Genomic DNA, 15,166 nt, shown 5'->3' on the forward strand with positions numbered 1-15,166 from the left:
CTGTCCGAATTTGATATTCAATTTTGGTCTGTTGACTTTTGAAAGTCGACTGCGTTTTTTAAGTAAGTTGTGAAGTCTACACCCTGTTTTTGGCACAAGTAGTAGAGGAGCCAGTGCTTATTTGAGGTGATTGGTTATGCTGAAGTTTGTATGGTTTATAGTCTTCAGTTGCCCTAAAGGGATTTTCTAATTCTCGAACAGTTTCAGATTTAATTTTTCTTAAAAAACCGTTTTTTGAATATCCCCTAGGTTTTAAAGCACTAAATAAAAAGTGAACAAGCCTCATTGAAATTCTGTTTGTTACTCGAATTTTCTGTGAAATCTAATAATCTGAGATTTAACAATGCCTTTAAAGATGTGACGTGGGTGAAAAGACTTGCAGTGGAGAAGTTGGTGTGGGTTTGAAAAACACTTTGTAGTCTAGGTAACCTGATGTTTCAAACTGTGTACCTTTATAAATTGTTACATCCAAAAAAGTCAACTGATTTATCTGATATTGTGGCCTTAAGTTTGATATTGTCATCCTGTTGATTTAATAGCTCAAAAAAGTTCCAAAATTCTTGTTTAGAATGTGGCCAAATGATAAGTATATCGTCGAGATATCTGAGGTACAAAAGAGGTGTTTTACTCGATTTCTTTAAAGCAGCCTCTTCCCATTCGGCGACATAGATAGATGCAAAGTTTGGACTAAAACGTTTGCCCATAGCACAACCACACACTTGCTGATACATTTCTCCATCAAACTCAAAATCATTTCCTTTTAGGCTTAATTCTAACAGCTCAATAATGTTCGTATCTGGTCTGTTTGTATCTGGGTACTTATCGAATGCTCTCTTAACTGAATCAATGCCCGCATCAATACCTATGTTGGTGTACATGGAGTCAATATCAAGGGTAACCAAGAATGAATCTTTTGGGATTTTGGTTTTTGATAATTTTGATAGAAGATCTTCAGTGTTTTTCACAAAGCTTTCATGTCTATTTGCAATTGGTTTTAAGTGAAAATCTATGTATTCTGAAATATTGTACGATTCTGATCCACAGTCTGAAATGATTGGACGACCGGGTGGTGTGTTAATATCGGTCCATGTATCGACTGGCTTGTGGATTTTTGGAAGTAAATAAAATTTCCGGGTTCGTGATTGTGACCTGGCTTCTAAATATTTTACTTGTTTTTTATTTATATGTCCCTGATCTTTTAGACAGTGAATAATTGCATTGAACTTTTTACAATTTTCAGGCCAAATAGCTTTGTCTAATTTTTTGTAGTACTTTGAATTATTAAGCTGTCGATGGGCTTCCCGGATATAGTTCTCCCTTGATAGAATGACAGTGGCTGACCCTTTATCTGCAGGTTTTATAAAAAATTTGCGGTTTTTGCGTAGTTTGGTGAGAGCACGACGTTCCATGACAGAAAGATTTTGCTGATTTGTGTAAACTGTCATATCACCCACTTTTTCCACTATCCTTTTATGAGCTTTAATGATTTCAGGATCTACACTAGAGTTTGGGGGTAACCAGCCGGAGTTTTCCGTGAATGGGATTTTTTCTCCAGTTGAACGCCGAAAATAGTCGGCCAGTTTCATTTTGTGGTTATACCCCGTCTGTAATTTCCAACAATTTCCAGCCACCCCAGTTAATGATAAAGCAATAATTAGATTATAAATAACATTGATAATCAATCAAGTATACATAATTAATTTTATTTGTACTATAAAATACACTATTTCAATACTTTTAAAAGCTGCAATGTTGAACTGGGAAACCTAATTACGGTCGTCGTGTTATTGTATTAATGCGCGATTAGCAACAGTTGTTTTTTTGCTTTTTATTTTTAATAATTTTATTTTTTTACTACATACATTTCTGATAAAAAAGAGAGGTTTTTTTGTTTTGTTTTGTTTTTATTAATATCTGTTTCAGACAATTTCGTATTACAAACATTTGAAGTTAAAAACTCGTTTATCGATGGAACTATTTCTTGTCATTGGCAAGTGGTTTCATTCGCGTCCGCGTGGTACGGCTCCGTTAATAAATTGTTAACAATTATTGTCTGCAGTTATTTTGATTATTTGGCTATTGGCCTATGGTTTAACATGTCGGCAAGATAAATTCGTTGTAGAAGCATCTCTCGGGGTATATGGCTTTTTATGTACCCTCTGTGTGCTCTTTTACCCCGAGCCGAAGGCGACGGGGGTAAAAGAGCACACAGAGGGTACATAAAAAGCCATATACCCCGAGAGATGCTTCTACAACTTATAGTATATATATATATATATATAATAAATAAATAATAAACCATCCAAGGCTGTGGTTTGTAGTATTCGCTCTATGGGATAGTGCACATAAAATATATTTGACAGTAATTCGGTAAAAGCGGGGCAGGAAATAGCCCAGTGGTACAGCGCTCGCTCGATGCGCGGTCTGTGTGGGATCGATCCCCGTCGGGGGGCCCATTTGGGCTATTTCTTGTTCCAGCCAGTACACCACGACCAAAGGCCGTGAGATGGTACATATGAAAGATCCCTTGCTGCTAATCGAAAAGAGTAGTCCATGAAGTGGCGACAGCGGGTTTCCTCTATCAATATCTGTGTGGTTTTTAACCGTATTTCTGACGCCATATAACCGTAAATAAAATGTGTTGAGTGCGTCGTTAAATAAAACATTTCCTTCCTTCTTTTCGGTAAGAGCAGCCCGATATGTGGCGACGGCGGATTTTCTATGAATCGATATATAATCCTGTGCCGGCCTGACAAACAATAACCACTGAGCATGTACTAATTAAAGTGTTATAGTAGCATCGTTAACAAACTTTGTTTTTAATTTTTATAGATATTAAAATTAAAAGATACCAGTAGACTAGTAGTAACATGAACATATTTTTTTCGTACTAGATAATACTTGTTTATGTTAAATAAATAAATACTGAAATATTATAACGGTGATAGGTATACGTGTAGTGTTCGTTACGCTAGGTCCGTTCCACATTGATAAGCACACTGGACTCGCTGTTCCGAGTTATTTTATTTCTTGAATTTTGTTCTATTAATACGATCCATTCTTGAATTTATACGATCTGTTCTTTATACGAATTGTTCAAGTATTGTGTGTGTACCTCAAACGAGCACTCAACCGACTGAGCTAAATCCCGCCCACCGATTGGACAAAGATTAGGAAAATCACAAGTTATCCGGATGATTGACTTACACTCAAAAAATAAATTGATAAAAAGAGAGGTTATTACCAGATTATTTTTATTCCTAATATATGATATTGACGATAATCTCAAGCTTAATACAACGTGGTTTTGTAAACTGTACACGCAACTTTAATTCCAGTCCGCCATTACTAGATATTCAAATGACGTAAGAATATGTGGCGCGGTGTATTTTTGAATGGAAATGACGTCAAACTCGAATGACGTCATTTTGGATGCCCTTACATCAAAATAAATTAAGGCTTAACGTCTTCTGGGGTTTTTTCTGCACGCTGGACAGCTTTCAGTGTCAAATTGCCATTGAAATGTTTTTATTCGATGACTATGAATGCATACGTCAATTATGGAGTGTCACACAAGTACGTTTGCTTAAATGTCAATAAACCTAGTGCCGTGACCTCGATTAATTTACATGTAATTTGCAAAGTTATCAAATTCTTAAAGTATGTGATCTTAAAAATGTCACCTACTTTGACTGCACTGAAAATGTAAGATATTATATGATAAAACTTATTATTAAAAGTTATGTTAGTGCATTTAGAAATTGGCTTTTCCTGTTCGCCAAATGGTATGTGTTTTGGAGTTACCAGTTATCATATATTTATAATTCCAATCTCTAAAAAATCACTTTATTATAAACCCTTGGATTGGTCAAATTCGTATCACGTGATGATAAAAACTGGCATTCATAGCACCATGAATCTCAGTTTAGCACTATTTTTGGCTATATAGCCGGAACTACTTTATGAATTATGTCAACAAAGGAATCCCCGAGGAATTTCCTTGAGATTCTATTTTTAGACATCAAACAATAATCGTCTGCTGTCAAACTTGTAAACATCTAAAAATCTTCACATATAAATTATACCATACAAAATAGGTCGCTTCAGACATTTTTATTAAAGGTTAAAAGTTATTGAAATTACTTACGTTACATGTTTATAGTGAATTCAAAATCTCACAGCTAAAAATCTATTTTGTCGATCCAAAAAAAGTGTATAATTCCAATGGAATTTGGTCTTTTACAAAAGCGCTTTCAAAAACAAAATTCAGTCAGTTCATGCCAACCATTAGCAGTAACGCGCATTCAACGGCATTGTAGTATGACGTACACAACACATAGCCACTGCGATCCAATCTTTAAACGAATCGGGGTTTTGAAACTAGGTATATCATGTACATGTCGGGACACAGGAACGAAGCTTCAATTCGAAGCTACAACAGAGAATGTTCCACTTTCCAAAAACGAAACATCAGCATGGCACTGTCAAATGTCACGAATACTTGTGTCGCACCACTTGAAGTCACACATGCCAAAACCACCCTGTGTTGCCACTTCCACAATTACAAGGCCAGTAAACACAGAAACTCGCGACACACCTGTTTCATCCATTTCCGGAAACATTGAAACCACTTTCTCCATGTCAAATCTATCAACACATGGAATTTTCACGCACTCAAACATTTTATAATTGTAATTTCAACGTCGTAATTGGTAAATCTGGACTAATAAAAAAATGGCGCCCATCCACAGTTCTTAGTTAAATATTCATACACCAACCGCTTCACATAAATTATACCATACAAAATAGATCGCTTCAGACATTTTTATTACAGGTTAAAAGTTATTAAAATTACTTACGTTATATGTTTCTAGTGAATTCAAAATGTTTCTAGTTGGTATTGATATTTAATGCAAAAAATTAATATGAATTGTATTAATGATTGTAACATTGTCATTCTCTCATTCGGCTATTGACGGAAAAAGCCGAAACCACCATAGGGATTCCGCTAATGTTGAGTATGAATTTCGTGTTAATAAAATAGTAAATAGTTGGAAAATAGAGTTCACTTTTTATTTTAAAGAGGTTTACATTAATGACATGGTTATGTGTTTGGAATTATAAGAATTGAACATGAATATTTTTGAGTTTCATGCTAGTATGAAACGCAAAACCGCTTTACACACTATGAATGGCGTAGCGCGTCAGCGCGAAAAATTTCACGTTCAATTCTTAAGTCAAGCTATATAGGATTCCAAACAAATCACTCTACATTTTTACGTGGATTACGACTAACAGACTGATGGAAATACTTGGTGAAGTTTACAGAACACCTAATTTTGCCCGAACTCTGTTCCCAGCACGGGGGGGGGGGGGGGGGTACCCCGACCTCCATCTCACCCTATCTCGTTCGCGTATGGCGTTCCCAAATGCCAGGTACAATAATACAGATACTCTTTTCCCACTTTCATCTCTTATGCATGTGATCGTCAAAGCAGTCAGTGATAATCAATTTCAGGTGTTTTGATGCTATTTGTAATTGTTCATCTGTACAAAATTTAATCGTTAATGTTTGTTATTCCTATTATTTTTATATTGTAGTAACATGTCATCATATTACTAGTTACTACATACATACATACATACATACATACATACTCGTGTATTTCCTCCCGGAAACCCCTCTGCCTGCGGCATCGGGGTTTCCGGCAGGAAATACACTCGTGGAATACAGAAATCAGAAAACCACATATATATATATATATATATATATATATATATGTAGTTTTGTCTATGTATCTAACGAGCGAAAGCCAGCTGGATACGTTTTTAAACAACGAATTGTAAGATAAAAGGTATGTAACAGGCACGAATGTATTATTATATTTCTTACATATCCTCAAAAACCAGGTTTTAAGCACATTTTAACATCGTTTTCGACTAAAGGTTATTTACAGCCGTTGCACTTGTAGCTGACTTACGCGTCACAGACACATGAATGTCAGGTTAACTATACGTCACAGTCTAATGGATTTTCATCATTAGTTTTTCATTGGTTTTATGACATTGGTGACCTGGTCATCACCTGGGAGCAGCCAGTCGTATATCTTGAAATTGCTAACACACGTACATGTGTTAATAACCATGTGTAATCACAAAATAACGCATGGTGTTCTCAACAACGAGTGTGTAAGAAATTAGGTTATCAAACCTCTGACGCTGCATTTAACACTTCTTGACTTTTGACCTTGATATGAGACATTGAATTTGTCAGGAAAATAATGGCACAAAACATTTAAAACATTTCCAAGACCTAACCTTCAAAATGATTTAGTTTGTCTGCTTTCTTTATTAAATTCCCACGGCAGATTATATATGGACAACTGGCCCAGACAACTACATTCAGTTTAAACAGTTTTAGAAGTTAGCGGAGCTGGCTAAAACTTGCAGTCCATTCATTATTAATTTCAGTTTAATTAATTCCCTATGTATGTATGTATGTATGTATGTATGGCTCCGAATCGCCCGCAACTTTGCAGACTTGCCACGATACCCTTTGAGCTATTGAGGCATCCATGTATGTATGTATTTAAGAATGAATGAACACACTGGCTCAGGAATTTTTTAAAAACTAAAAATTGTTATTTTCTAATTTTGCCCCAGGGATTCGAAATTGATTTTAAATTGACCGTTGTGATATACAAAATATAACTGTTTTTCGGTCAGTCTTGTTTTAAATTTATTTGGCTAGTACTATGTTTGTTTACAGCCGGATACGATGTATTTGTTTAAAAAAAAAAGGGATAACAACAAACCAACCACTGAAAAATGGACCGGCTTAGAGGCTTAGACGCAGGCTTAGGCGGCTTAGGCGGCGTGTAGTCGGGTGCATGTATGTATGTATATATGTATGTATTGATGTATGAATATCTATATATTGTATGTATGTCGCGGTTCACTGTTACATACATAGATATTAACGCACTGGCGCAGGGGATAATTAAATCCTTTCTGGCCTCACAACTTGTCGCATGCCGTTGCTAGGACTCGAACCCGTGGCACCGAATCGCCCGCAAATTGCAAGACTAGATACGATACGCTGTGAGCCATTGAGGCATACATTCAATTTAAATAGTTTTAAAAGTTAGCGGAGCTGGCTAAAACTTGCAGTCCATTCATTATTAATTTAAGTTTTATTAATTCCCTATGTATGTATGTATACATGTATGCATGCATGCATGTAAAAGTGTATGTAAAAAGAAGTTTGTTTTGTTTAACGACACCACAATAGCACATTGATTTATACATCATCGGCTATTGGATGTCATCTATTTGGTAATTGCGACATAGTCTTAGAGAGGAAACATGCCATGCACCATCTCACAGACAAGTGACACCCAATAGCCGATGTGTATTTTTGTGCTGGGGTGTTGTTAAACATTCATTCCATCCCGCAAGCATGGTAGCACATACCACGGCCTTTCATATATTAGTCGTGGTGCACTGGCTGGAACGAGAAATAGCCAAATGGTCCCACCGAAGGGGATCGATCCCAGACCAACCGCACATCAGGCGAACGCTTAACCACTGGGCGTATGTATGTAAGTAAGTAAGTAAGTAAGTGATGGCGTATGCATGTGTGCGTCCAATATTATAATGAGCACCAAAATGTTTTCTTTTTTAAATCGTTTTTAGGGTGATTTTCTAGAATGAAACATGGGTGAAATACAAAACTTATCGGATGGTGGGGGTGAGAAATGTGCTCGTACCCTATCATTCCCTCCTAACTCTAAGTACTGCCCTGTGTTAACTCTAAATAAAGCCCTCTTACCTTTATTCAGTAGGAAAATGCCCACAGCTATCAACATATAACTGTACTTGGAAAACATCTTACTGCGTCGAGCCGAACATCCTTCGAGACGAGCAGTATTCGACGGACTAAGATCCGAAACACGACTCAACTGCTTTATTATTGATTTTGGTACAGTTACGTAAACACGTTCGACATATAAATAAGAGATGTGGTTTTCGTGTGCCAGTGACAAAGCATGGGATTTTGTGTTTATGTGTACGGCACAACTAGAGCCAATTGATTAATTACTCAACGGTTAGTCGACATCAAATATTTAGCAATTCTGACACGTACTTTTCAAAAGAAAACCCGCTACATTTTCCCATTAGCTGCAAAGAATATTTTATATGCACTTTCCGACATACAGGACAGCACATACCACGAACTTTGATATATCAGTCATAGGGGTTCGACCCAAGCACCTCAGGCGAGCAGAGGTTACCACTGCAGTTATGTTAGGATACTATTCCTAGACATTGTTTTGCATATCAGTAGAAAGGGAAAACCATGTTGCGAAATGAAATAATTTGGTAAAATAAAATTATGAAATTTTAACATTCCCGAACATGAAACGCAACACCGCTTTACACGCTGTAGTCAAAATCTGCATACATTTTCAATAGAATGTTATATCGTCAAAAGCAGTAATGTTAAAGTTTGCTTTGTTTAACGATACCACTATGGTAATCAATTAGCGGTTGTAGACAAATTTATCTTAGATTATGAAACTTTTATAATGGAAAATTTAAAAGGACATTCCTGAGTTTGCTACACGTTTTAAGATGTTATCGACTAAAAAAGACTTTTTAACGATTGTAATTACATATCAAATACATTTTTCTGCATAAAATATTAGTAGCTGTATATTAAACTTGTTTCTGATCGTTTTAATATTTGTACTTGGTTAAATTTCATTTTATTTCCAAAAATAAAACATTTTCGTGCGTACGAAATTTTTTGAAGACAAAGTCCTGTCTGGGCTTCTTACAACTATTAAATAAAAAAGAGTAAAGTTTGTTTTATTTAACGACGCCACTAGAGCACATTGATTTTGTATCTTATTATCGATTATTGGACGTCAAACATATGGTCATTCTGACACTGTTTTTTTAGAGGAAACCTGCTGTCGCCCTATAGGCTACTCTTTTACGACAGGCAGCAAGAGATCTTTTATTTGCACTTCCCACAGGCAGGATAGCACAAACCATGGCCTTTGTTGAACCAGTTATGGATCACTAGTCGGTGGAAGTGGTTTACACCTACCCATTGAGCCTTGCGGAGCACTCAATCAGGGTTTAGAGTCGGTATCTGGATTAAAAATCCCATGCCTCGACTGGGATCCGAACCCAGTACCTGCCAGACTGTAGACCGATGGCCTAACCACGACGCCACCGAGGCCGGTACAAATATTAAAACGACCAGAAACACATTTAATATACAGACACTGATATGCTAAACCAGAAAATATATATAATATGTAAGTTTAATCGTATTTTATTAGTCGGAATCATCTTACAATGCAGCAAACTCAGGAAAGTCCCATTAATCATGCACAAAAATACTTGCTGAACAAGGACGTAAAGCTGAATATTGGATCAAAAATATTTGTAATAAGAATGTTTTTTAACACTGAAACAATGTTACCTGTTTTGATACTCATGTCAATAGCGTTCTCGGTTACGGATCTGAAACCTGGGGATTTTACTCAGCTCACGAAATTCGGTAAAAGAGTATTGTGTGTACTTAAACAAACTTGTAATTATTTTATTTATAGCGAATTGGAACGATTTCCGCTAGCTATTACAAGAAAATGCTAATTTTTTAATATTAGGTAGCACCAGTAACTGCATTTTAAAAGTTATATCTGAAGAAATGTATCAGTCAGGAGATACTTGGTTAATGAATGTTAAACAAGAATGAGATACGCTTGAACTAAGTCATGTATGGCAATCAACCGATATGCATATTAGTTATCATCATATAATTAAAGAAAGAATGTGTGATGTATTTAAGCAAAAGTGCTACAGTACAATAACAGCATCGCCAAAGGGATTACTCTATCAGTATTTATTAAAAGGATATAAATTACAAACATATCTGACAAAACCAATTGACTCATGTGATTTAAAAGAAACAACTAAAATGAGAATTTGTGCACATTGATTATATATTGAAGATGGTGATATAGAAATACCGAGAGGACAACGGATATGTAAATTATGTAGCATTAATGAGATGGAGGATGAGTTTCATTTTATCGTTTCGTGTCCACCATATGAAATATTAAGAAATACATTTATTACAAAAATACTATTTCAACCACTCCAGTGTCTTCAAACTGATGCAACTATTAACAACTGAAAAAAAGAAGGAGATAAATAATCTTGGCCAGTTCATACGACAGGCGAACCGACTTAGAGAACAATTACTTGTACTAGCAAATTAATTGTATGTACATAATGCTTCTTATATTAGTTGTTTGTATGTATTTGTCTGCAAGTCACTCTCCACCATTGTTCCGCACTATTGTATATATTGATGTTTTTCATTGTTATAATGCTGACAAGTAAAAACTTAACGCAATAAAAGAACTGGAACTTGAAAGATAGAAAGAAAAAAAAACGACATTGATTAATCAATCATCGGCTATTGGATGTAAAACATTTTGATAATTCTGACACGTAATCTTCCATTAGCAGCAATGTATATTTTATATGTATATGCGATTTCCGAAATACAGCACAGTACATAACACGACTAGTGATGGGGCACGGGTGTGGACGGGAGGAAGCCCATTCGGTTCATAGCTCAACAATAGATCCCACTCCTGCCAAAATCACGCAGTGTTTGACATCCAATAATGTGCTCTAGTGGTGTCGTTAAACAAAAACAAACTTTATAAACTTTAATGAAACATTTAGTAGTGCCCATGCGCTACAGGCGCATGTGACGTTGGAGGGTTTCGAATGTCGAAACCCATCCCCTTCTCAAAGCGAATTTTACTTGTTTTATTTTTTATTAGGTTTTTTTTAGTGCTTTTGTTTATTTATATTATATTTAAAATCCTTTGACGGTTGGCGTTTTGTTACACATTATTGATACTCTCCACAATCTAACACCGTTCAGTAAAGAGCTCTGGATACGTGCCTACACCAGTGTGAAACGCAAGAATACCCAAACTGACTAAACCCGTGCCAGAACGTTACATAGTATACTCAAGTATGGTCAACGTAGGTAGGTTAGTAACTTAGTTTTACGTGCTCATATACCACAGTGGTTTCGAACACGCCTATCCCGAGTCCGGTGACCGTAAAATATATCGCGCCGCTGACTAAATCTGTCTCAATACGTTACATATAGCACTTAAGTCTGGTCACGCGTTCGCGACCACTGCAGACAGACACATATACTTATTGCTGTATATTTCAACTTCCCCATGATATCGTCGTTGATTCATCCTACTATAATATGCATAAAATGGGTCTTCACAATTAACTACATAGTGGAGACGTCACGCACATCAACAGCCTTACAACAGGATACATCTCGTCCTTACATTGCATGTGCATTCGCCAGAGGTTCGAACCGCATAGGATCGAATCTCTTCGACGTAACCATATGGGTTTTTATCCCGTCAACACCAGTGCCACTACGACATATAACAAACACCGTGGTGTGTGCCGTCCTATATGTGGCAAAGTGCATATAAAAGATACCTTGCAATCCCCCCCCCCCCCCCCTAAAAAAACACCCAAAAACAAAAACAACAACAACAAAACAAACAAAACAAACAAACAACAAAAAACAAACAACAAAAAACAACAACACAAAAAACAAAAAAAACAAAAACAAACAACAACAACAACAAAACAACAACAAACAACAACAATAAAACCGTATATCGGTTTCCTCTGAAAACTACGTGTCTCAGTTACCAAATGTTTGATATGCAATAACCGATGATTGTTTAATCACTGTGTTCCAGTTCGTTGACGAAATAAACATTTGCTCATGTCAGTACACAATGTCTACCGTGCAACCTCACCAACTGTGATACTTTGACAGTTATGTTCCCTGATCTGGTCCCTATGTTACGAAGCGATCTTAGCAATACAATCCACATTAAACGCATACAGTGATTTTAAGCGTTAAGATCGTTTCGTAAAACCCGGCCCTGGCCCCTGTTGTTTGAGTGCCTGAACCTCTGTGAGATATAGACGTTAATAAAGTGTCCTAACCTTATGGACTATGAGAGTGGAAACCTACTGCTGTCTTTCCATGGGCCGAGTGTAGGATAACACTCATAACACACAGCGATAGGGGCGCGCGCGTGTGTGTGTGTGTGGGGTGGGGGGGGGGGGGGGGGGGGGGGGGGGGTGGACTTAGTCCTGGGGTAAACTCACCTCATACGCTATCGGTCTATGGTCGATCCCCGTCGGTGGACCTATTGGGATATTTCTCATTCCAGCCAGTGCACGACTGGTATATCAAAATTCGTGGTATATGCTATCATATCTGTGGGGTGGAATGAATGGATGAATTAATTAATTAACGACACCCCAGCACAAAAATACACATTGGCTATTGGGTGTCACTTTTTTATGGTATGGTGCATATAAAAGAGTCCTTGCTACAAAAAAAATGTAACGGGTTTCCTCTCTAAGACCATACGTCAGAATTACCAAATATTTGACATCCAATATCTGATTGATTTTCTTCTTTGTTTAAAGAGCCAATTGGAACACAACTTTTATCTTATTGACTGCAAGAAACAAACTGTAAACCTAGTGCGTCACTGGTGCATACTTTATGCCTTTCAGTATGTCTGATATTGTGTCAGTGTGTGTGTGTGTGTGTGGACCATGAAGAAAGTAGTTCTTTAATTTTAAGAATTAAACAGGAAACGATATCGTGACAAATACATGCTATGTTCATAGTTTTAACAGCGATTCCCTTAGGAAGCCGAACGAATTGGTCTGGTCTGTTGGTCACGGTGAAACAACTACCACTTTAATATTTTAAAAGTAAGCTCTATACACTATCTATAAACTATCGTAATGTCTAGCGCCAAGCACAGTTTAATTAATAAAATGGATACGTACAGAGGAACGGAATGGCTGTTAACGACACCTCAGAAGGGAAAAGCACAGCAGCCATTTGGTGTCAAACATAGGAATATGACAATAAATATTAGAACACGTCATAAACAATGCAACGATACTTGGGTCGCGATACAATACGTAACTTAACATTTGAGTCATCAATAAACTGTTTAGTTCACGTTTTTGTCACCTGACAATAAAATGAAATTAAAATGTTTCGAAATACAAATGGGAAGTCTTCAGAAAAATTAATGTAAGATACTTGTTCAATGCAGTTCAATGGAATTTTAGGTTTTTCATGAGAAAAAACAACTTGTGAACATGTTTAGGTTTCAGTGCAGACCGCTGGGCAGTTACAATATCTCCTGCTGTACTGAAAACCCTTCCAGATGGTACAGACGTAGAAGGAACACGCAGAAACTTTTTTCTTTAGTAAATTTTGTAAACAAAAAATAAACCTATGGTGTACGTGACGATATCAATGTAACCATGTGGGTTTTATTCTTTTAATGATTTTAGTATGCACAAAACACATGCACCTAAACCTTTGGCTAGGAGCTGTAGGGACATGCATTTACCTGTTTTTACACCTGACCTCTGACCAGGGACAGTGACGATCAACCAATAGACTGGCCAGCTGTGTTTGACCCAGTTGGTGGCTATTCATTGTCACTCGCCTGACATTCCTTGACACATCACGAGCTGCACAGGCCACGCACTCATCTGCTTTAATCTTACACTGGAATAATTGGTGAGTTATATTTCTACTTTTCTAATTCACTTTACTATTTTACTAACATATAAAGTACAGTTTATAAATTACAAATAAGGTTTAAATAAATAACTACTTCAATTAACATTTACTTTGATAAAGGAATAAACTGAATTAATGTATTAGAATTTGGGCGTGGCACTTACGCTGTAACAATACTGGATATTCCTATAGCCAAGCCATAATTAAATGAGTCGTTATTATTGTTTTAGAAATGTATGTGAATAGTGTGTATGTGTTAGTTTTAGTTTACTTGTTTCTTGTAGACGTTTGACGCTTTTTCATCATGTTACCGTCCTAAAGCCCACAGCTAAAGGTATTGGTATTTCAATGTGTCTAGGTAAACCGTATCACCTGTGGAGATAGGTTTGTGTAGCTTACCTTTATTTTATTATACTATATATCGTCATATGTGTAATTGTTTGCTGTAAATAATGATTTAAGATTACAGATGATTGATTAATGTTCAGTCGTTTAACGTACGGTAATTCTGTACTGTGTATTATGTCTATATTTGATGTTTACTGTGGCGATGTTAACTATTGCTCAGTGTATCGTTCTTTCTTTTGTTCAAGCGATCTGCTATGATCTGTAGACAATAACGTAGCGTAGCGTAAACTCTATTAACGTGCCTCTATCCAGTTACGGTTCAGGCACGTCTCTCCCACACCCAGTCTCTGGCATGGCCAGTGGTCGAGTGTGGGACAGATAATTAATTTTTAATGGGGCAATTTTGAATTATTTATAAAAGGCATAGGGGGGATTTTGATGCGTTGTTGAAATAACCTATGGTATTTAAATAAAAATTAATTTTCATTACTTTAGTGTGACGCTTGTTTTTGACTGGGCATTTCCAAACAGGTAAATGAAAAATTAAACAATTTATATGCCCTTAAAAAGATTAAGATTGAAAAAGATTATATACCCTGGACTGATCCAAAACTATGCCTTCGGGCCAAGACCAAGGTGAAGAACCCGCCCCAAGAGAAGAACCCGACCCCAAAAAGGACACGAGACGCCCCAGACCTACTCCGCCCCAACCACGGGTGGACTGAATAAAAACATCCGAGGACATTTATTTAATTAAAAACATCCACCCCCATACACAATGTATTGTTAAAGTATATTAAAAAAAAAAATAATAATAATAATAATCCCCTAGGTTAAAAGACCGAGCTTCAAATTATATTTAAAAACATACAACACACAATAATTAATAATAAAACACATTTACAACAATATTTGCTTTTTTAAACATGATATAAACGCATTAAAAACTAAGGTTAAAAGAGGTAGTAAAACGGGGAGCAGGAAAGTGTCACTGCCAGATGACACTAACCACCACCGAGCCACACAAACATACATCATACATCCACCACCAACAAACTACACATTAAAATAACTATATACAACAACGGCAAACACTAAAAAACTACCCCC

General features: G+C 36.5%; 1 protein-coding gene across 1 annotated transcript in view; it reads left to right on the plus strand.

Moving 5' to 3' along the window:
• Positions 1–14,040, plus strand: part of LOC121379458 (polycystin-1-like) — a 52,105-nt gene extending 38,065 nt beyond the window's left edge. Inside the window, exon 10 of the mRNA XM_041508100.1 lies at positions 13,993–14,040. Coding sequence (XP_041364034.1) covers positions 13,993–14,040 — 48 coding nt within the window. The remainder of the gene's footprint in view (positions 1–13,992) is intronic.
• Positions 14,041–15,166: the final 1,126 nt, after the last annotated feature.

This window comes from Gigantopelta aegis, chromosome 8 (genome assembly GCF_016097555.1).
Source record: "Gigantopelta aegis isolate Gae_Host chromosome 8, Gae_host_genome, whole genome shotgun sequence".
Taxonomy (NCBI): Eukaryota; Metazoa; Mollusca; class Gastropoda; order Neomphalida; family Peltospiridae; genus Gigantopelta; species Gigantopelta aegis.